Source organism: Garra rufa, chromosome 4, assembly GCF_049309525.1.
Source record: "Garra rufa chromosome 4, GarRuf1.0, whole genome shotgun sequence".
Classification (NCBI taxonomy): Eukaryota; Metazoa; Chordata; class Actinopteri; order Cypriniformes; family Cyprinidae; genus Garra; species Garra rufa.
Window position 1 is genome coordinate 22,773,043 of NC_133364.1, and position 24,928 is coordinate 22,797,970.

The 24,928-nt window shown below is 36.9% G+C and overlaps 1 protein-coding gene across 4 annotated transcripts in view; it reads left to right on the forward strand.

Annotated features, from left to right (window-relative positions):
• syt1a (synaptotagmin Ia) overlaps positions 1-24,928 on the forward strand; it is a 263,471-nt gene that overhangs the window by 191,125 nt on the left and 47,418 nt on the right. For all 4 annotated transcript variants that reach the window (XM_073838863.1, XM_073838866.1, XM_073838865.1 and 1 more), the window contains one exon: positions 19,527-19,715. In XM_073838863.1, the coding sequence (XP_073694964.1) occupies positions 19,553-19,715 (163 nt within the window). In that variant the 5' untranslated portion in view covers positions 19,527-19,552. The remainder of the gene's footprint in view (positions 1-19,526; positions 19,716-24,928) is intronic.

Below are 24,928 nucleotides of genomic sequence, written 5' to 3' on the forward strand. Positions count from 1 at the left end.
GGGAAGGTGTTTTAGAAAAGGTAAAAGGAAAATTAGAAAAATGGAAATGGCTTTTGCCAAAGATGTCATTTAGAGGAAGAGTCATGGTGATAAATAATTTGGTTGCATCAATGTTATGGCACCGTTTAACTTGTGTTGATCCCCCTACTGGACTTTTGGAAAGATTGCAAGCCATTATTGTAGATTTTTTTTGGAATGGATTTCATTGGATTTCCCAAAGTATACTTTACCTTCCTAGGGAGAAGGGAGGACAAGGACTTATACATTTGGCCAGCAGAAGAGCGGTTTTTCGACTATTGTTCATACAACGATACCTAGCAGGACCAGAGGATTTGGTCTGGAGGAAAGTGGCTGACATTATTTTTAATCGGGTCAGTGGATTGAACTTGAACTCTGTACTCTTTTTGATGGACCCCAGCAAATTACAGATAAGTGCGTTGATTCAGTTCTACAAAGGACTCTTTTACATCTGGCAATTATTTAGCAAACGGAGGCAAGCTACAACATCTTTGTACTGGTTGCTTGAGGAACCTCTTGTTTATGGAGCAAGGTTGGATGTGGCCTGTGAAGTCACACCAGGATTATCCCAAGCTTTGTGCACATCAAGGGCTCTAAAACTACATAATTTAATGGACATTGGAGGTCCTGAGCTAAGTAATGCTCAAGCTGTTGCATCTTTTTTGGGATTTCAATCTGTACGTCAGGTTGGAAAAATTGTAGATTTGTTAATGCAAAGGTTGACAGTGGAAGAAAAAACATTGTTGAAGGAATATTATAATGGCAAAGTTGTTCCTGTTATTTCAGATCCTTTTCCAATAATTGTAATCACTCCTGATTTAAAAGGCTTAAATGGTTTTCTTTTGGATTTGGAAGGTTTTGAGGAGTTGCACTTTCAAGATGTTCAAAGTAAAGTATTTTATAAATGCTGTGTTAAGGTTTTGAATAAAACACTTCTTAAGGAACGGAAGGATACAGTATGGAGAGAGAAACTGGGGTTGGAAGATGATGTAAAACCTGTATGGAGAATTCTTTACAAACCACCTTTAGAAAAGTGTACAGGTGATCTTCAGTGGAAGATATTGCATGGCACAGTTGCTGTTAATGCCTTTGTGAATGTGATTAATCCTAATGTATCTGACAAATGTCCATTTTGTAAAAAAAGGGAAACAATTTTTCATTGTTTTCTAGAGTGTTTAAGATTGAGAAATTTATTTCAGGTACTTGCCTTGTTGTTCTCTAATGCTGGTGAGGTTTTTTCTTTTCAAATTTTTATTTTTGGTCCATGCTATAGAGCAACTCAAAAAAATAAAAGTCAATTGTTGAACTTTTTGATTGGGCAGGCTAAGAGGGCTATCTACATTACTAGGCTAAGGAAAATAGAAGACAGAGAAGCACAAGAAGTAGAATTGGTTTTCAAGAAATTGGTGAAAGGTCGAGTCTTGTTTGATTTTAAATTTTATAAGTTGATCAATGACCATGAGAGTTTTTTACATAGGTGGGGTTATAATGAAGTTATTTGTGTAGTTCTTGACGAAATGTTGGTTTTTAATCTGGCATTGGAGTAATTTTTTATGTGTGAGAAAATTGAAATATTAAGTTATGTGAAAACACTTTGAATACGTGTAATGTAATGTGATTTTAATTTTTTATTGTGAAATTGTTTGAATGACTTAATAAAGTTGTTGTAAAAATTCAAAAATTCTCTCTCTCTCTCTCTCTCTCTCTCTCTCTCTCCATTTCCTCAATCTACTTATAATCGTAATACTAATTAGCTTTGATGAGTAAAACGTCAATGCACGACAGATTATTCTGCCTTAAGACCTGCACAACCCACAAGTCCTCCGGATCTGCCTTCTGCTTTGAGCATCTTATAGTTATGACTGTAAGTTTACAGACTGCTTCCGGAATTTCTACAATTTGATTAACATTATAATAATATATGACAGGAGTGTGAAAACTTATGCACAACTGTATACTGGCTTTAGCATGGTTTATTTCATCTTCTTTTCCACTCTCCACTAGTACAGTTTGTCCTTCACAAATTGAGAAAGAGCGTGAGAGGGAAAGAGATGTTACAGCTTGTTGAGACATGCAGGGAGTGAGAAGTGGAAACATCAGTCAGACTGTCCTGTGACTGTCAATTCACATCAGAGAGGAGAATGCTGAACACTAGAACCACTGCACTTTAGATTACCTGTCAGAATCCAACCATCACACACACCAGAACCCTTTCCATCACACTTCCTCTTCTTTCATCCTCGCCTCTCTCTATCTTCGTCTATCAATTTTTCGTTCTGCTAGCGTGTGAAGAAACATGCCAGAATTGACTTTATTTGCGAAAAGGAAGCCACACTAATGTGCTTGTGCCTACAGGACAGACCAATTTAGGCTGGTTACAGCTGGTTTGGTGTTGATCTAACTGAATCGTCAACAAACTGTTCAACAAACTTTTTGATGGGAGTCTTGTTGGTTAAACTAGTTAAGATGGTTCTTTTAAGCAAGGATTCTGCACTAATAGTGTTTCATTACAGTACAGAATTGAGATACAGTAAACGTTTTTTACAGTGTGCACTTGAAATATGCACAATAAGATTTGAAATGTTATTTTAAGAATGCAAATAGTGCTGCTTAAGCAGTTAAGCAGCATTTTACTGCTTATTAGTTAATTTTCAATATGCAAATTGTATGCATGGTTCACTGTCTGCTGTCTTTTTTTTTTTTTTTGCATACTCTCTCTTTATCTGTCTTCCTCTGTCCTCTTTCTCTGTCCTCTGTCAGATTTTATAATTATAATTATGTTACTGAAATCAAATCACAGCAAACTATTATGGAGCCTTTTTTGTTTCTAAAAATATACTTTTTAAATATAAGTAGCTGCCTATTGACACCAAGTGAATTCACCAACTTAAAAATCAAATACAAAACCAAGGTCTTAAAGCCAAATCCTCACCTATGGGCTTTAAATTTAATACTGAATGAAAAGGGACAGGTGAGCAGTCTGTACTGAACCTTTCTGCTATTCTTCTCAATTAATCAAGGGGAAAACCTGAGGAGGTTCGGATTAGGCCAAAGCCTTCTGAGATTAGACAAGACTCTCAGACTGCCTGTGGAAGTATGTAAATCACAAAACCGGTGAATTCAGAGTGTTGCCAGCAGCAGTGGATTCATCTTTTTCATAAAGCCACTCCGTAGGATAAAATCCTAAAATGTAGAGCGTTACGTAACGCTGAAATATATTCAAATTCACACTCTCAGGACAAGCAGCCCTTGCAAGTACATACTGCCTGCCTGTGTGAGTGTGTGTGTGAAGTGCCAGCTGCAAAATACCCTCTTTAAGTACAAAAAATGAAAGACTCGCCAATGTGGGAGTCATGGAGAGAGCAGAATGAGTTGTTAAGAGCTGCATCTGTGGAAGGAGCTCAGTGCAAATTAATGGATATATGTTGGGGTGCCCTAGCGAACTATGAACAAGTGTTTGTATCAGTTTTGAACTAGTTATGTTATGGTCAAATTTGCCATCCCTGCTGAAAAAAACAGCATATGCTGGTTAGGTATGTTTTGGTGCTGGGATGCTGGTTTTAGCTGGTATATGCTGGTCCTTTGCTGGTTTATGCTGGTCCCTTGCTGGTTTATGCTGGTCCTTAGCTGGTTTATGCTGGTCATGCTGCTGGTCAAGGACCAGCATAAACCAGCAAAGGACCAGCATTAACCAGCAGCATGACCAGCATAAACCAGCAAAGGACCAGCATAAACCAGCAAAGGACCAGCATAAACCAGCAAAGGACCAGCATCCCAGCACCAAAACATACCTAACCAGCATATGCTGGTTTTTTCAGCAGGGATAATGTCAAATTTGCCAATTTAATGTTTTTTTTTTTTTTTCTTCTAAAGCAGTCATCTGTGTAGAGGAACCGGTGGAGTGGGACCATCAGGTGTCCTGTGCACTGACAGTTTAGCTCGTCCCATTCTTTCCTTTTCAATTAGAGAGGTGTACAGGCCTCTTACAGGCACTGTAAATCACAGGTGAGAAGGGCCGAGAGAAAGAGGGAAAGAGAAAGGCCGAGCCCTTGGTCCAAAAGCAATCTACTAGCACACACTGCATCACATCTGACATCCACCTATAAAGAATAAATAGAGAAGTAATAGGGTATACCAATCAATTCTTTTCTCTCTCTCCCTCTCTCACACACATTTACACACACACTCACTCACTCACAAACACAACAGTAACCTGGCTACAAATGTAATCAGATTGCTGCTGTTGTTTAATCACCCTTCTGCCCTTGTATGACATTATGAGCTGTTTAGCACTTGCTCGAACACGCATTAAAGCTTTTATACAGGCTGTATTTATTAAACTGTTGTGCATGTCAGGGCTGTACACATCCGAATTAAATTTTAGCATATCTAAAGACCAATGTACTTTAAACTGTGGTTGTAAATATTTTTCTCCATATAGTGGACTTCAATGGTAGCCAACTGGTTGAAGGTCCAAATTGCAGTTTCAGTGCAGCTTCAAAGGGCTCTATATACTTTATAACCACAAATGCTCGTCTTGCACAAGCTTGACCTCACGCATTACTAAACATGCATGCCTGACGTAGACAGAAGTACCGACCCAGTGTTTACCAGGCGAACATGGAAACAAAGTCAAATGCCCTTTACAGAAAAAGGTAAAATAACAATGTAGTTATTAATAACAAAGAGTTATTCACCCTACCCTACATTTTTGAACCAAAGTACATAAAGAACTAACTGCGCGGGACTATATAGGACTATTTATAGCGGGACTTATACTTCCAATATGATTACGCAATGTGCATCGCAGAGCTAGTGCAAGACAAGCATTTGTGGTTGAAAAGTAGAAAAAAAAAGTTTATTTTTTTAAGAAAAATGCTAGATGAGACCCTTATTCCTTGGCTGGGATTGTGTAGAGCCATTTCAAGCTGCATTAAAACTTCAATTTGGACCTTCCAACCATTGAAGTCCACTATATGAAGAAAAATCATGGAATGTTTCCCTCAAAAAATGTAATTTCTTTGCGACTGAAGAAAGAAAGACATGAACATCTTGGATGACATAGCAAGTGAACTTCTCATTTAAGGAAAGACAGCTGGAATGGAATGAATCATTGTAAAATAATCCTTCTAATTAAAGGAGTGTTTTGACAGTTGAACTGTGAAAATCATAATTATAGTTCACTTGCATTTAAAGGCATAATTAGTGAAAAGGGTTTGACTGAAAACCACTGTTGCAAAACCAAACATCCTGTTTTGAATGTGTTTAAGACACAAGTTCAAATTCCAGTTAAACATGGTTTGTTTTGTAGTCAGTTCAGGTCAAATTGCAATAAGTTAAAAGGGGTCAGTGGGCGCTTTTCTTAATTTAATTCTAAATTTAACGTTTATAGAAAATTGGCCCTATGACTAAATTGTATGACTATGTTTAGCAGTTCATGCTGAATTAATTGCAGGAAATTGTGAAGGAGGAGAAGCAGAATAAAAATAGACTTAATATTAGTACAGCACTGCCTTACAATCTCTGTAATAAATAATGTGGTGTCATTTCCCGTTTTCAAAGTACCGTGCTCATTCAGTGCAAAATAAGATGAAACATTGTCAGCATTGTTATCGCCACTGGTTCCACCACTTTCAACATTCTTCCTTTGTTATTAACTTTTAAGGTTGTTGCTTTATATCGCCTGTATTGTAGATTTACTGTATATGTATCTCTTGCTGTATTCATAACGCTTATATAAGCCTTCTCTCATAAATACCAAACAGACAGAGTGGAATCCCATCATGCTCTGCTTCACCTTGTCACTTCTGATCTTTCTGAGCGAGCTTTTTTCCCTCTAGCCCCAAGGGTCCTGCCCTCTCCAGTCCCTTTCCCCCCTTCACTGTCTGCTGTCGTTTTTCCCCTCACTGTTTTCTTTCTTTCTGTCTGTTCACCTCTGTGTTGTAAAATGGCAGAAGGCATAGTACAAAATGGAGAGCCGTGTGAAACGAGTTCACATATTGGATAGACAAGGCACTGATTTATTTAGAAGTTTGAAGAATTTGCTTGCATTTGATCATTATCTTAAGCTAATATATGGCTTTTTTGGTGAATACAGACCTGTTTATGGCACATTCTCAAATATTTAAAGGCTAAGTTGAAGTTGATTTTTTAGACCAGATCCTACAGCAATGAAATTAAATAAATATCAAATGGAGATTCTCATAGGGTTCTCCTGGAAAAAGCACTCTCACTTGTCTTAAATAGAGTTTCAGAAAACATCTCAATGTCACACACTCAAATTTGACAGCTTACACTTCCCTATAGAAGGTACTGATCAATTTACAATAGCCTAGTATGTTTTCAAACCCATTTTGAGTGTAAAGTATGTTTATTCAGTTGTTGCCTGCACTAAGCTATTCTTTGACCTGCTGACTCACCTGTCCACCTATACATATGTGCATCCACCCAGCTTGATGTGGCCATGACGCCAAGCTCCCTAGGGATCTCCACATGAGACGTCACTTTTATCCCTTTAAATCCACTTAATGTGTGTGTGGGTGTACCTGAGAGAGGCTCAGAGCTCCTACAAGCCCAATTACACTAAAACAAGAAAAGAAAACATGATGGAATAAACAACAGACATCCTGGCCTGGGGCCATTGCCTACACTGGATGACTAATAGCATTTAATGACGGAGTGTTTGACTGGTGTCATGTTAATGAATAAATGATTGGTGCGTTTTGGTCACAAATAAGTCGGGGTGTTAAAAAAACACAGTTGGCTTGAACTTGAGTCTCCGTCGGGACGAAAGTTGTGTTGAGGCAACAGCTGGCTTGCTGTTCCTACGAAAATGCTCATATGCCAAAAAACCTGTCTGTATTATTCCCATCACTTCTCGCTTCCCAAATGTACTCTCATTCCCCAGCAGATCTGCCCTGCCTCAGCCAAACGTCCATTATTTACACTTGTTCAGGGTTTAAATGAGAGCAGCTGTGAGCCGATGAGCGAGCGATGCCCTGAGGGTTCCTCTCACACGTCGGGTTTTCTGCCCAAGTTGATGCGATTCTGCATTCGCTGTCTCGAGTCCTTTTTCCAGGGTAGTTTATAAGCAACAAAGAGGAGGAATTTAGGAGTTTTTCATCATCCTCCACGGTAGCGAGAGGTAATTGAAAAGGGTGGGTGGGTGGGGGGGTTTGTGCATGGGCTAAATAGAGAGGCAATGGCCCTGCAGCAAAGCGAGGTTAATAACTTTTCCACTTTCATTACCCTAGAGATGGACTGCAGGGGACTTAAGCACAGCCCCTGGACACCGGAGGACTCTACTGCTCTAATCTTACTTTCAATTCTCTGTATTTCACTCACATGTTCACATATGAATGCAGACACACACAGTGCCTTATCAACATGAGCCTGGTTTCTTTTTAGGTTTGGCCTGATGGAGTGATTGTACAACAGTGATGCCCAGAATTTCTTTGTAAGAACGGTCTAAAATGTATGGTTTTTATCTTTAAATTTGATAATTTTTTTGTAACTGCAGTAAATAAACAGCAGGGGCTTTTCCTCCGAGGAATGTCTCCTCAAAATATTGGATGAGAAAAAAATTCAAAATGCCAGTACTACAAAATATAACGTTATAAAGTATATAAATCACTCGTTTTTTTTAAGAAACATTGTCCAACAGTGACACCAGCAGCTAAAGTTACAGTGGGAGTCCGCCTCCCCTAAGCCCATTGAGTTTTAACAGACCCCCTAGAGGGGTTTGGTGAGGGGTAATTGAGAATGAATGGGGGTATGTCATGTGAGATATGATTGGATATGACTGGTTATGTTCAGCTGTGATTGGTTCATGCGATAAACCTTGTGTCTTGTGTTCCGGGTTTGCAAATCAGTCTGAATTTAATGGCGGTAATGCAAAGACTAATTCAAAAAAGCAAATAAACAGTTCAGAAGAGATGTAACGATTACCGGTTTTACGATAAATCCTGATAAAATTCCCCACATTTAGTAATACCATTTCATATGTTATTTATCATTATAACCGTGTTCAATTACTGCGATTTGAACAAGTAGTTTCGTTTTGTATGAAAACACGCCAGAAAAGCTGGGAGGTTTTAAAAGAGTGCTAAGGGAATTATACAAGGTTCTGACTGTCTTCAGAAAAGACCTGATGGCATTTTACCTAAAAACCTGAAGAAGTGTTCTTGATTGTAATAGTGTTTTATCCAACCAGAAACAACGTTTATTTAATTCAGCTTTTCCATAAACGCCATCTAGTGTCAGACAGTGGATTTACAAGAGACTTACATTTACATTTAGCTTGTGTGCAGTTTTTATCGCACTAAAAAAAACAGACTGAATCTGCATGGCCTGCTGTAAATTTTGACCGGTTGATGAAAAACAAGCTTATGTGGATTCTACACATGTAAACAATTCAGATAAGTTATCTAGAATTATTTACGGAGCAAATAAAATACATATTACAATTTATTAATTCCTTATTTAAAGGCTGAAATGTGAACCTATGAAACTTTTTCAAAGCTTTATTTGAACACTTACATTAGATATTTGAACATGCTATTAGATAAACTGTTGTCATTTAAAATCCAGATATCATTGGTAATGTTAATGTTTTACATTTTAAATATAAAACTTGTTAAAGTGTCAGTACTTTTTGAACATTTCCAGCACATTTTAACAATACCGTGTTAATACTAATTACCGTGATAACGTTGATCACTATAATCGTGATAAGAAATTTTCGTACCGTTACATCCCTACAATTCACACACTTAGATAACACCACATTGTTACATCAAAAAAGATGTAAAATAGCATGAAAACATGGAAAACATTTTCAGGAGTTTTTAGTGAGTAATCAGCTTGATGAAACTGAAAGTAAATCTCTGTGTCTGTGACCAATATTTACTGAGCTTTTATAACTGACGATCTGAAAAACTCAAAAATAGTTAAAAGTTAACTATTAAAAAGAATAGCTGAACACAAGTTCACAAATAAAATATATAGTTTAAATTGTTACTGCCTTGAGTTATTTTGGAATAAATGTAAAATGTTTAAAAACACTAACTAACACTAACACTAGCTAAGATTATGTAGAATAATGATTACATTAGTACAATATATTTTTTTTTACTTTTTCATTTAATTTTCTAATAGTGTAATTAATGTCTATTTAACCAGTAAAATGTGACTTGGACATAAATTTACATTTGATTTAAAAAAAAAAAAATCCTGATGGACAGTTTGATTTCATCAGTTTAGCTGTGGTTGACTATTTTGCTATAATGTCACCATGTCCCATAGCAGATTTAAAGCCTCATGGAGGTTAATTACTATGATCCCCCTGGCTAATTTTGCTGAAAAAGAAGTGAATTATATATTCATATTGTACATTTTGCCCTTGACATTCCAGTTTGTTCCTTATGGCCTAATTATTCAACTGACCTCTAGTTCATGAAAACATACATCCACATACAATAGAATGCCTTAATAATGTTCCTTAACAAGTATTAAAAATGGCTTAAACCAAACACTTGCTGGAATACAAAATATATGCCCAGAAGTTTTCCCCCGATTTACAGTCTACTAATTGCTGAATTACAGAGCTAGTCTGCAGATTTGAGTTGACCAATTGAATAGAAAATTGCCTAGTGTATCATGGTAACAAACTCAAATTTTTTAGCTTAAGACTCTGATTTCATCAAGTCAGAGGATATCAAAGATGTTTAACATTTTGAGCCGATTTTGTAACACCCAATTTTTTCTCTGTAACTACTTAGAACTTTGACAAATGTATGATGCCTAGTGTTTTAAAAACTCTTCTGATTTCAAAAAAGTTGTGTAGTATATTCCAGCCTTTAAACTAGTAGAAAAGTCCTAAAATGTTCTGATGCCTATGATAATCTTCAGTCCAGATTGCAGCGTGTACTGAAATACATTAGTATGCACTTTGCATATTCATATAGTCCCTGTACTGTTCCTTTATAGATAACACTTGTTTTGATCATAAAATGAAATGGCATTTACTTTAGAGGCTTTAATTACTATTTGTCTGATAAGCGTCATGCAATTCAATAAAGTGCTCTTAATTGTTTGACGCAACACCAGCAAACTATTTATTTGCTGTCATACAGCCTTTAATTGTGTTCGGTTTCATTTTAATATAATTGCGTTGTTGGTTCTCCCTTCGGATCAAAAGATATCCCTTTGTTATGATTATTGCTTTATCTCCACGGGAAAGCAATTTGAACGTCTTGGCGAACATTATCTTGAAATGAAACGCAACATTATGAATGCCAACGTCAAAACTAGATTAAAACTTACCTGTATAAACACAAGAGTTTGACATTAAAATACTTGTGTATCCATTCTTATGAAGATAAAGGATAAACCTGTGTAAAAACATTATTACATTTTCAATTATATTTGGCTACACACTTTATCTACAAGCTACAGGCGGTTATTTTGGTATGTGAGTAGTTCCTGGGGAAATGTTTTGTAAGGCTAAGGAAAAGTTGGACTATAATTTTTGTCTGAATAAACACAAAAGAAAATCTATTGGAGAACCGAATAAGCTAAATGTCGATATGTATTTACAATAGGTTGTTATATAATCAAATATAACTACTAAGACATGATTGTTGTTGTTGCCACTATAAGAGGTTGAAGCTGCTCATCCGCTTGTTCATTGCCTGTAGCGTCCAATCTCTGCTAGTTTGTGTTACCAGTGTTTCATCTCTCCTCCTCTTTCTTTTTCTTTCTCATCTCATTGATTTGTACTATTGATCCAAACCATAGATGCTTTTTTAGTGTTTTTTTTTAAGACTCAACCAATGTGTCCTTTTACTTTGTTCTTTTCTACTTCCTCTGCTTCTGACTCGTTGTTTGACAAAACGATTACGCACCATTAGCCCCTTCCCACTCCAGCTTTTTCCAAAGTCATTACAGCTGATATATGCACCTCACTGCTAGCTCAAATAATGATTTGGTTTGAACTTTTCCTTTGTAGTTGACTCACTTTGTACAGTCAGCTATCTACAACCACATGCATTATTCATGCAAACACAACATTAGGAATAGACAAGGTTATGCATGTTAAGTTGCCGATTTTAGCATATTTATAAATGTGGGAGATATATTTGTCTGTTAAACTGTTGAAAAAGTAGCTTTGGACAGACCATGCTATATTATTATGGTTACCATTCTCTAATGTACTATACTATAATATCAAATGGTTAAAATCTGTTTACATTACATATTTAAGTCACTGTGCTATAGTCCTCTGAGAAAAATAGCTTCATAAAGTCAGAACACATTCACCCTCCACTTTGCATTTTTCCCTATTTTGTTTGTTACACCTTCAAATCTTAACACTTAGATTTTTTTTCTCCCTTCAATAACACTATAAATTGAACACATTTATAAATAAAACAAAATGTGTTTGAGAACATCCATTCCCTCACAATTAACAATTTACTTTTCTCAACACCCTCATTGAGATGGAATTTTCACCTGTTCTCTAATGCACTTACAACAGTTTTAGGTATTATTTCCACTTTGTTTCTTGCTAACAACATTCTCAAACTCCAGTTACTTCTTAATCTTCAACATTTGCCATTTAAAAAAACATAAAGATCATTTGGTGGTGTATTACACTGGTTTAAGTACTTATAAGGGCTTTAGGGAGGCAACATTGCTATTATAAAATGGTAAATAAGAATTTCCATTTAATATTAATAATTTTATATTAGTTTAAGAAAGTAATACAGATGATTAGCCTTCAGTAACATAACAATGTTTCACATTAATAGATTTAATTTAAATTATATGCAGTCTCAGGACTGTACATATCAGTGATTTTTTTATTTTATTTAATCAACTTCGAATGTATCTTATCTAATTAGAGTAGTAATTGTCTTTTTTAAAGGGCTTTTAAGCTTTGGAATCCTACAGCAGAACAATACGTAATCAACTAGATGAATACGTTTTGATGTTACTGTACATATATGCACATACAAAAGCATCTAAATATAATTGTAGACATTTTCGTGACAACTCAAAATCACAGCCGTCCACACCATTTCACACTCAGTGTTGAGAGACTGGTGCATCTGCAAGTATTTCACAGAGATGACTCAAACACACAGTCGAACTTGTGAAGATGCATTACGCACATGTTGATTGGTCATTGAGATTCAGTGCATCAGCGAACATGAAATGTCTTCTCTCGGTTGCAAATCCACACTACCATTCCTTGATTGCATTATGCATGCATTTGTTTTTTAATATGCAATAAACATGTTGCAGAGCTGTATCGCTGGTGACAAATGGAAGTCAACTCCAGTTAAGTGGAAGTAATTGATGATTACATGCTTGATTAAGCCTTGAATTTAAACCAGGACATATAGACGACCAAGATCAAAGTCCAAAGCGAAAGGGATTCATTGTGATTCAAGACGTGCGCTTGCGCCACTATTTTAATTTCTGCATGATGAAAGAAGTGCGCAATGGCATGGGCCCAAGCATCCTCACCTGCCCTCCTTCGCGTGATAACATGACTAACGTTTATCGCCGGGGTGGTTATGGGCTGAGGCATCACTCTGACGCAGTTTTAAGTGCCACAGTTTGGAAAACACACTCTGGGGCCTTTAAAAGTGAGAAGCGAAGAGTCCAACCAAAGTTGCACCAAATGACAACCCAGCGTACGCGAAAGCAATGCTCAGTGTGTCTTACTGTGCAGGAATAGATAGAGCGTGGAGCTGTAGTTTTGCTCTGGCAGCAGTGGACGTTTCAGTGTAGGAGCGTAACCCAGTTTGGAAAATGGGGGATGAAGCAGGAAGCGAGGAAAGGAGGGAGAGAAGCGCGGTTTGATGCGCAGAGCACCGGAGCGAGTGCAATGAAAGCCATGCTGTGCCATCTGGCAGAGTGGTAATTGGGTAAGGATTTTTCACCTGCTCAGTGCCATGACCCATACTGGGCTGGGTAAAGAGAGTATGGTGCATCCTGGAAGTACATTATGCAGTCAGTGTAGTTTATATAGTTTACTTGCCATTGGCTTGGTCTATACTTATTTACAAATTGATGCATCTAAACCTGCCAGATGTTAGGGCGGGTTTGTCAATGTCTGGGAGGTTGGCGACTTAAAGGGAAAGTTCACCCAAAAATGAAAATTCTGTCATTAATTACTCGTGTCATTCCAAAACCGTAAGACCTTTGGTCATCTTTGGAAAACAAATTAAGATATTTTTGTTGAAATTCGAGAGCTGTCTGACCCTGTATGGACAGCAACGCGACTACCATGTTAAAGGACTAGAAAGGTAGTAATAGTTAACTAAGAGAGATGAACATTCAACTTCAGATTAAGGTTGAACCTTAGATGTCACATGGACTATTTTAACCTTTCTGGGCCTTAGTGTCAGCTATTTCAGCTATTTTTTTTAATGTAGTCTTAGTCTTAGTATTGTGTCAAATGTAACTTTTAGGTTTTTGTTTCAGTCAGTAGTCAACTAAATGTCTGAGCATTTTAGTCTAGTTGTAGTCAGTGGAAACTTACACATTTTCATCATATTTTCTGTATAATGTTTAAAATGATAAAAAAATGTTATTTTGCTCAATTTTATTTGCAATGATTGTTTTCAATTGGGAAGTTTATTTTTTATATACATCAGAAGTTGCTCTTTCACCAACACAAATCAATAGAATATTGACATATGCATGGTTTATTTGACCTCATCTATTGTATAGATTTGTAACAGGATATCAATTAGAGGCTAAATAAACACCAAAGACTTTAGATATACACTCACCCTGTCTACGTATTGAAAACTGTTGTAACAAAAACCTACTCTCAAATATTATAACAGAGAAATTTCTAATAGTAATTTCAATAATTCCAAATTGCATTAACCTACTGTTTCTTATTTAAAACAATGGCAAAAAAAAGACTTAGTGTTACACAGAGAATGCGTAAGTAACACTGCAATCAGAAAACAATACAGTCAAGATCCATGACACAACACAGACTGGTTAAATGACACTTCATTTAAGCAGAATACCTCAAATGGAGATTGCTGAACTCACAGTACTATATGTCAGCGTTTTCAGATCATGGTGCCTCCGGAAAGAGAGCGTGTATCAATGGTTGCCAGATTACATAAAAAGCAAAAAGCCAGGCAGAGTATGTATCCGTTTAACAGAAAAGCTCTTAAATGTTTTGGCTTTTGGTAAAGTTTTTGTTCTTTTAACCACATTTGTAGTCTTGTTTTTTTTCGTCAACAGAATTGCATTCCCCTGACTCGTCTTAGTCAGGGGAAAAAACTTAGTTGACGATCATTTTTCATATAGATTTTGTTAATGAAATTAACACTACTGTACCTTGAACGTGGTAGTTACTGTCTATACAGGCCCAGAAAGCTCTCTCAGATTTCATCAAAAATATCATAATTTGTGTTCTGAAGATAAACAAAGGTCTTACGGGTTTGGAACGACATGAGGGGGAGTAATTAATGATAGATTTTTCACTATCCCTTTAAACTCTTTAAAGATAATCAGTTTTGTTTGAGGTGCTTAACAGCAGTGAATTAGATATGAAGAAAGATAACTGTTTTCTGCTGGTTAGGTTAAATAATTAGTACTTAATTTTGGAAAGAAAGAAGTTCTGATTACAAAGTCTAGATGTTTTTCCTATTTATTCTGTGTTACTATACAGCAGGTCAAGCTGTGCAAACTGTTTAAGATCAACCTGCCCCAAAATGGCACATAGGAACAAACATATCCAAAAAAACACAGCTGCAGAATTTTGTTTATTTTTGGGCATCCTTGGCATCAAAATATCTGTGCTTCTCTAAAATAAGTTACAAAGTAGATGATGTTTTATGCTGATCGTTAAAAGTCTGGAAATATGCGACTATAGTTAGTAATACCAGCCCTCCCAAGGGTTTGATTTGTTCATGGAAAGGCATCTGGAAATGAACATGTAGATGTTCTTTATTCATTGTGTTAAAACTCATTTCTGAGTTGCTCTGTACGTGCAAATCATCAAACAAAGTATGTTTTCAATGAATCATTCATCTCAAAGGCACACTACAAAAAAGATCTCAAAATTCAAGAACTGCTCCTGCTATTAGAGCTCTGAAATCTAATAGAGACCTGCAGAGACATCATTACCATTTCATGGAAACTTTTTTTTAAGCCTGGATGATTAGCGTCTATGCCTAAATGTGAGCTTTGCTTTAAAATGGCTGTTTTGTTTTTTTGGATGGAGGGGGCTGAAATCCTCGTGAGGTCTGTTCACTGAGCACTTTCAGTTGATTTACACAAAGTTGCCTCCTACAGGCATGTCTCTCGCATCCTGCTGTTTTAGCCCTTAAACGTGCAACTTGCTTTTGTCTGTGTGATACTAATAGTAATGGCCTAATGGACATTCTTGCACATCCTCGACCCACTTGTGAGTAATTATGGCTTCTTGTGTAGGTCTATAATGGACTTCTATGACTCACCAAGTGAAGCAGTCTAGCTTCGCAGGTGTGCGGCAGTGCTATTCATACGTGCAGCATACACACACACAAAAGCACAAAATCCATCTTTTTTTTTCCCCCATCCTCCACCTTCCCAAAGTTCAGCTTACCTGCCAGCACAGCTGCCGCCCACATCATATCACGAGAGTGACACACCGCTCCAAAAAACACACAGCGCCTTTCGACCGTCAGCAGAAGCTCCGTGATCCAGAAACCTTCCTCTGCAAGGAACCAATCCACCCAACCGACCATCTACAAACTTTTTTTTCTCTCACATACTACAAGAACAAATTTACAAAGTGAAATTTTGAGAAATGCTAATATAGTAGCATACCTTGTGTTACCCAGACTAGCCCTGACTTGACATCTAGCTTTTGAAAGGCCAGTGCCTGATCAGTCTTTTGTCTTAGACACAAAAATCCTACAGAAACTGATTTTGAACTGAATTGAGATGTGTAACCAAAGCTAGCCATAGACAGTGAGTGCCACAGCTGTCGAATCCTGTGCTCTTCACACCCTATTGTGTCAGCAGACCACACAGCTGCTGCTGTGTACATATGTAAACACTTCCCCATAGAGTCTGCAGCTTGGTTAGGGTGGGGTGAAGTCATTAGCGGCAGTTTGCAGCCAGCAGCACACAGGCTTGACCAGCTGTTGGTCAACATCTTTATTCCTTATTTATAAAAATCGTGTGGCTATAAAGCGGTATATTGATAGTGTCTACTGTAAATGCAGTGGAACTTCGATTTATACTGAGGTGTGTATGTGTAAGGGAGAGAGAGAGAGAGAGAAAGAGAGAGAAGAGATGCCCATCTGCTTTACTTTTATTGACTGACACTATGTGAATTTTAAATGTACATTTCCTTCAGTCTTTCACTTTTATTTACCAAAAATAGAACTTTGTTATATTAAGTTACATTTTTAGGGTGTAACGCACAACATAGACTCATTGGAAATACGTGAAAAACTGAAAAAACCTACCTATATGTACGAATCACTTCAGTTTCCAGTTGAAATAAACACTAGAGGCAGTAAAACTCAGACAACATTTATTCTGTTTTTACACAATGTATGCTTTACAGGTACAGAGTTTTGATTATTAAAGCCTAATTTTCACACCGCTACTTGCAGAAAGTTATGTTATGACTTTGAAACAATTTTACCATCCTGCGTGATTTGAAAATTAATACTTTTGAACGTTGTCGTCACATAAACAGTAGGGCTGCGAAAATATGTTGATGCATCGCGAATGGAGAAAAGATTCAGCATCGATTCTGAGATTTTCCGAGTGCATCGCGATTCTTTCTCGAGTCAATTCTGAGCTTAGTTTTGAACAGCAGATGGCAATGCATTATTTAAAAAAGGCCGTACTCTGCTTGCTTCCCAATCCTTACACACACTTGAAACTAAAATAATCATAAAATTCCAACATGATAGAGCATTAACCTTTAGCGACACTAACCAGATATTTAAATTCTGAACAGCTGCAATACGTACCTCAAGCAGCGTGCCACGATCACATATTGAACTTGTGTTTTAGGGTGTGTTCACACTTGTAGTTCGGTTCGTCTGCTGGACTAAGCACACTCATTGTTGCGTGCATATGATTTTACAGCTCACAAAAGGCACTTTACCTCCTCGTTGTTCCACGTTTGCCCTCTGCTCATTTTGTTTTGGATACACCGCTTATTCCCTTTGTGAAATCATGTCGCATAGGGTTGCATCTTGTCATTACTTCCTGTTTTTGGTTCGTTTAGAAGTATTTGGTCTGTGTTGCATTCATATTTCATTCGAACAGCAATAAGAGTTTGTTTGGAAGCAGGCCGAGACCCATCTTTTTAGCAGTCTCGGTCTGCTTGTTTGGTGCGCACCAGGGTTTGGATGGCAGCGTTGACACTTACTCAAATGAACTGCGTTAACAGAGCAATCACACCAGTTGTTTTAATTGAACTAAACATGACAAGTGTGAACACACCCTTATTCCCCATTTATGTACATTTCACTTTGAAACTGACACGAAACGTGTAGTGAGGTACGTAAGTACAGTGTTGCAGAAATGTATATAGAGGCAAAGTAATGGATTACTTTTAAAAAGTACTCTAGCAAACACCAAGAACCCTATTTTCTGAATTGTTTTTTAAGCATTTTGTGAAATCCCATCTCTAGTTTGCCCTTGAACACTCCCTCAAACTACAAGAAACCCACCGCACACTCCATATAACCTGTAGGCCATCAGTCTTGCTGTCACCATAGCGACATGAGCACAGCGATGACAACCTGTCCAACACAACAGCTCCAATGGTTTCATAGTCTTTCCAGCCAGTCGCCTGCAGAGAAAGGAGGAGAGCCATCCCACCCAATAGAAAGTCTAATTAAACTTACTGCAAGTTCATTCTGACTCCTCTAAACTTTCGTACCTGCCGCATTCATTCCATCTATTATTATTCCATCTGAGTGATTGACAATGGCAGTAATTACAGAGCAGGTACAATGGCAGCGACACCGGCTGTGCGGGAGTAGGCGGATCTTACGTGTCCTGTGGCTAGAAGAGAACAAGGCTCACAGTCTGCTCGCTGTTCATCAGCACATACTACGACCTACCGTGGACCTTCAGAACCTCCTGGGGTCACTGGCGAGAGAGATATAACATGAACTGGTGAAGCAGAGAGAGTCTGTAGGCAAGGGAGTGAGTAAATGAACAGAGGACTGAGTAAACGCGAGCGAGAGATTAGGAAGGATGGATGGGGAGGATGTTTAAACAGCTAAACACACCTTGCAGTGTGTTCGTTCAGTGCATGCTGCAGTCGAGGCTTCCCGTTGAAATCACACCTCATTCTCCACCTTCCTCGCACACTAAATTAGACGCTCACACACTGGAGTTTTCATCTTTCTCATTCTCACTCCATCTCTCACTTCCTGACCTGTTATCCGCTTCTATCTATATCCCCTATTAGTGGTGTTGTGAACAACTCAGTCTTTTTGAACGACTCTTTTAAGTGAACGACTTTTGCTTTCATGCACTGAAAGTGTGTGACTGATGGCTTCAAAAGACTTTAGCAAATTTCCTGTCTGGCTAAAAAAAGAGTATTACATTGTTTGAACAAGCAAAGTTAACAAAAAAAGTGAGTGTTTTGAGTCTGAACGAGACTCACTGAATTTTGTTCATTAATGAACAGGATGAACTAAAACATGTTTGTGAACAAGAATGCTCTCACCAATTATGACTAAACAAAAAAAATTATGTTTTTCATTCAGTTTCACATGTGAGCATTTCCTGTTTATAAGGTTTGGCTGTAAGCTTCAACAGTGGTATGCAGAATTAGTGACAGTTAAGTGAATAATTCAGTGACTCACTTATAATACGCATGAATGAATCACATTCAATGGAGTGAATGTGAATGAGTCTTTGTTTAAAGAAGTTCACTTCCAGAACAAAAATGTACAGAAAATGTACTCACCCCTTTGTCATCCAAGATGTTTATGTCTTTCTTTCTTCAGTCGTAATGAAATTATGTTTTTTAAAGGAAAACATTTCAGGATTTTTCTCCGTACAGTATAGTGGACTTTGAACTTGAGTTTGAAATGAATAAGGGTGTTATCTCGTTATTTTTTTATTATTATTTTTTATTTTTTTTACAATTTATATACTTTTTAACCTCAAACACTCATCTACAACCGCATTTGGGATCGTTTGCAGCCGGATTTAAAATTTTGGAAATTCAAACTCGGGGCACCAAAGAGGTTAACTATTTGGAGAATTTTCCTTCATTTTAACAGAATCAAAAGATTCAAATCTGTGGAATGAATCAATTTATCTTTCCCAAATTTGTCCAACATAAATGTATCATGCCATATTTGTAGGCTCCTATAAATTTGTGTGGTATACATTAACCAGCAGACAAAGATATTGGAAGAATTGTGAATGGCACCTTATGTTTCCTTATTAATATTCTAGATAATAACGGTAACCCTCTTTTATCTTTCCTTGGTTAGCTTCTGCCTGGCTGCCACGTCCAGCGATGAGTCGAAGGGAGGCTCTGGTGGGAAACCCTGCACCTAGTGCAGCGCCTGAGGTACCGGGCAACAGCACAGAGGCAGCAGGACCCGGTCCCCGCGAGACCAAAGATGAGATGTTCTCCAAAGTCAAAGACAAGTTCATGAATGAACTGCACAAAATCCCACGTGAGTAAAATGTTAAAATTAAACTACACTTAAAGGTCCTTGCTTGATTATATTTTCCTTAAGTATGCTATTTTAATTTTGCATTTTGACATTAAAAGTGAAACCCTGAGTAGCACTGATTGAGCCCTAGCATTAATAATGAATGGCAAGGTCTGTCAGATCCATTTTTGATTATTTTCTTTCCATTTTTTTAACTTCCATTGTTCACCCAGTGCTGAAAAATAATGAGCTTGAGAAACAGGCGGCCACCAAACATGTTCCTTCTCATTCTAATTGTAAATAAGCAAGTAAATGAGTTTTGTTATTTGCGTGCCTTTGTTTGTCTAAGTGCCCTGTGCCTCGGTCCACAACACACTGCAGCTCTCACTGTCAATCATAGAGCTAAATTCAGGCATCTAAAACCAACCAATTCACTGTACACTCATTCATATTTTTAAGTAAACGCTGAAACAGCTGCAGCTGTTTGTGCGTGGGAGTTTCTTCAGCTAGGTGCTTTTATGTCCAAAAGAGTGCTTTTTAATAGATACTGGTGCAACAGTCTCTGAAACGTAAAGCCAACACAAATTAAAAAAAAAAAAAATGTTTAGTTGAAAGTAGCTACAAATCATCTCTAAATTTAAAAGTAACTCCATAAAGTTTGGCAAACTATTAAACCTATTGTGTTAATATTGAGCTACCTTCTAATGCAGCATTATAACCAATATAAAGCCTTATAAATAACTGATTTGTGATGTTTTTCTAAGTTGTAATGAATGAGAAGCACTCAAGAAGCTCAAGTGTAACCTTACACAGTATTGTGCTAAGGTTTACTCATGTACACTACCAGTCAAAAGTTTTTGAACAGTAAGATTTTTTAATGTTTTTTAAAGAAGTCTCTTCTGCTCACCAAGAAAAAAAAAACAGAAAAATTTTGCAATATTTTTACTGTTTAAAATAACTGTTTTCCATTTGAATATATTTTAAAATGTAATTTATTCCTGTGATCAAAGCTACATTTCTTACCATCATTATTCCAGTCTTCAGTGTCATATGATCCTTTAGAAATCATTGTAATATGCTGATTTGCTGTTGAAGAAACATTTTTTATTATTATCAATATTTAAAACCGTTGAATAACCTTATTCAGGATTCTTTGATGGATAGAAACATCCAAAGATCAGCATTTATCTTAAATAAAAAGCTTCATAAACTATACCATTCAAAAGCTTGGAGTTAATATAAATTAAACTTAAATAAAAGAAAACCTTTATTTAGCAAAGATGCTTTAAATTGATCAAAATGATAGTAAAGACATTTATAATGTTACAAAAGATTTCTATTTTAGATAATTATTCTTCTGAACTTTCTATTTATCAAAGAAACCTGAAAATTTTTAACATAATAATAATAATAATAATAATAATAATAATAATAATAATAATAATAAATGTTCTTTGTGCAGCAAATCAGAATATTACAATGATTTCTGAAGGATCATATGACTGGAGTAACAATGCTATAATTTAGCTTGGAAATCACAAGAATAAGTTAAAATTTTTTAAAAACATTAAAAGTCTTACCGTTCAAGAACTTTTGACTGGTAGTGGATGTAGCAGAGGTGATGACAGAATTGCATTTAGAGCTACATGAAGGTAGTGACACCATTGGCAAGGCCTGAGAAAGACCAGAGTCCTCCTCTACACCTACGGTACCTTGCTATAGGTGTCTGCTCATTTTACCCATCTTTCTATCTCTCATACTCAATTTCACACATGCGACTTCGCTCTCACTCTCAGTCACACTCTCACACACGTACACTTTCACTTCCACCCTAGCTTTCGCACTTGGAGACACATTCACCACATTAATTATCACTTTGCCTTCCTGCAGACAACTGTAAAATAAAGGGTTGCCGCATTTGACTCAGACAGATATGCCCCTTCTGAGATCCAGCCAGAAAAAGACACTCCATTACAGTGGCTTAAATTACTGTTTTAGCCTCCTCCCTCCATCACACGCACGTCGCCTCCGTGCCAACCGGTGCCTGGGCTGATGAATGCCTGGGGAGAAGGGTGCTGTATTGACCGAGGCATCCAGGAACCCTGACGGACTTGCATTAGTGATGAATGTGCGAGTCCAGATGCACAATACTTGAGCTGTTCTGCGCCAATATAATCCACTGTGTTGAATATGTGCAGGTGCCGCATGTAAAAGTAAGACGCATGGACCTGTCACGACCTGCCGTCTAGCGCAGCAAACAACAGAGGAGCACAGACAGATGCTGCGCAGTGATGATAAAAATGTACTTCTGCCTTTCTGTCATAGCGCTATGTAGGCAAAACATGAAGATGAATACTGTTTGACATCGTTTTCAATGCCAGAGCTGAGTGCTTCTCTGGCACTTTAGGCTCTTTGAAAAGACTTTCTTGAAACATACTTTTGCACACTTGTTTAATTTGTTTTAGTAAGGTGTTAGTAGAGTTGTTTACTTTACTGGATATGCATACATTGTAGAAGACACATTTATTTTCCTTAGTTTTCCTCATTTTTGTATTTCATGCTCTTCAATGACACTGTTTTCTTCTACCTGATCTCATGACAAAAACGTACCTGTGGGAACTTTTTCGCAAAAGTTGTAAAATACGTACAATAAGTACATATCACTGCAGTTTCCAACAGAAATGAACACTAGAGGCATGAATAACGAGCAGCTACGAACAGCTGCGTATGTTTTGCTTTCCGGACGTAACTGGCACGGAATTGGATTTGGGATGTGGAATCCTTGAGTACGAATCCCGTGAAAAACATGACTCACGATGAATGGGCTGAGAGATGAGAGATTAAAAAGCAAGCTAAAACAGTATGCTTGAGATTGCATTTTTGCAATTTTTGCTTGTGTTCATACTATCGGGTAGGTTTAGGTGTAGCGCAAATGGTTATTTTAAAACATCACTGAGCATATAGAGTTATAGCACCACTCAACGGACATTTCAAGTCAGACTGTGGTGACGTACAAAACCAACGTCACGTAAAACGTATCATATGTACACTGCTCTCCAAATGTTTGGAAACGCCCTAGAAAAGTGGGGTTTTGGACAATATTGGCATGAATCCTTTTTAATTTGTGATAATTTTGCACTGATAACACAACACAAACTACAAAAACATTTTATTACATAAACAGTTTATACATAGAAAAACTAAAAATTTTCGATTCATCAAAATATCCACCATTAGCGGCTATTACAGCTCTGCATAATCTGGGCATCCAAGCTGTCAGTTTATTCAAACATTGACTTGATATATTACTCCAAGCCTCCTGAAGGATTGCCCAAAGATGATTCACACTATGCTGATATCGTCCAAAACCACACTTTGCCAGGGGTGTTTACAAACTTTTGGAGGGCTTTTTGTACATTTAATCGAACACTCTTTTAGCTCCATATTTCACATCGAATATGTCACAAAACGTACATGGCGGTACGTATTTCACATCTTGCGAAAACTTTCCCACAGGTATGTTTTCGTCATGAGATCAGGTTGTTGTTTTTCTTGGTAAACATGAAAAGTACTTGTTGATTAAACAACAACAACAACAACAACAAAACCTTTAAAAAAAACTTTATTAGGGTGAAAATTATTGGCTGTGGTGGAAACATTCAGGAGACAGCATTTTTTTATAAAATGGATTTAATTCATTTTAGTTTATTGTTTGTTTGTTATGATAGAAGGGCCCTATAAAATCCATTTTATTTTTTCCCAAATTCTGTTTTTTCCGTTGTAATTTTTCAATTTAATTTTTCTAGATTCTATAAATTAAAAAAAGTATGTCTAATTAATTAAAATTATAAAACATACACAATTTAACAGCAATTTATTAAAAGTGCTAAAAAATAAATTTTTAAGGCCCTATGGAATTTGTATGCCATTCTGTGTTTTGCATTAATGAATTAATTACCTTAATTTATTGCATTCATTTTCTGGATTTCATTTTAATGTTTTCATTAAATTGTAATAATAAAAGCATGTCTAAATAATTGATTTTATAAAAAAAAATCTTTTTTTTTTTTTTTTTGTTTCCAGAAATACTGTTTTTAATTTTTTCTGGTAAATACATTCCGGTAAATAATTTCTCTGGTAAAAAAAAATCCTTAAAAAATAATGTTTTAATAATAGTTTTGTTATTCATAGTAGTACTATCATTACATTAAGTAATATATTTCTGTCACAGTTTTTTCAATTTAAACCAAACTTTTATTTTGACGGATTGCCGTGAAGATCATTAAGTTTCTGTTTGTATATGATATGACGAAGGTTTTTCTCATAAGAAGTAATACAATCCTCATGAAGTGACTCTCAGAAAAGTTCTGATATTATGTTCATGTGTTCATATACTCGTATATTGAGGCAGCAGAGGCTTAAAACACCACAAGTAAGAGTGTTGTAAACGAAACTGTGTGTCTGCACCATTCATTCACATAGAGACATGCAGAACGTGCAGGATTCGTATTTAAATAGAATTTTTGTGGCCTAATATTTACAGACACTCACATTTTGATTTAGTTTTCCACATTGCAGAAATCATAGGGCTCTGCTGACTGGTTTACTCTTTTTACATGACTGTTGTTTCAAACATGTACTATTATAATAGATTTTGACAGTTTAAGATTGAAAGTGTGCTGGGACAAGGGTACAGCAATAATATCTATACATAAAAGGCATTTGAAAAGTTGGGGAAAAAATGAAATTATGTAACAAAAAGAAAAAGATTGAAATCAGCTTCCATAATCCACCCTTAGAAACATTAAAAATGCCCAAAGAAACACCCAATTACTCCCTGGTACTTCAGACTGAGGGTAAATGTAAATAAACAGGCAATTTATTTTCCTACCAATTTGCACAAAGTCTCAGATGGTGGCATATTCAAAAGGGTTTATCTATAACCTGATTACTAACGTTCCCTCAACCCTTACGGTCACACAACATCACATCCGTTCTACGGCGGCCGTCGCAAACGCTCCTGCGTGTAGAATCACTCCGACAGGTAGCTCTCAGTACGCCACACTCGCTTTGTCACGGCTCCCTTCGAGAACGTTCCCCTCAAGCCTCTGGGCCGGTTGACAGGTTCAACAGTTTGAACCCGACCATCTTGGCTCGGAAAAGGTCTCCGCACCGCTGTGGCTAGACAGCTTGGTTGACTCGGAGCAACAAAAGAAAATGACTGTAACACAACA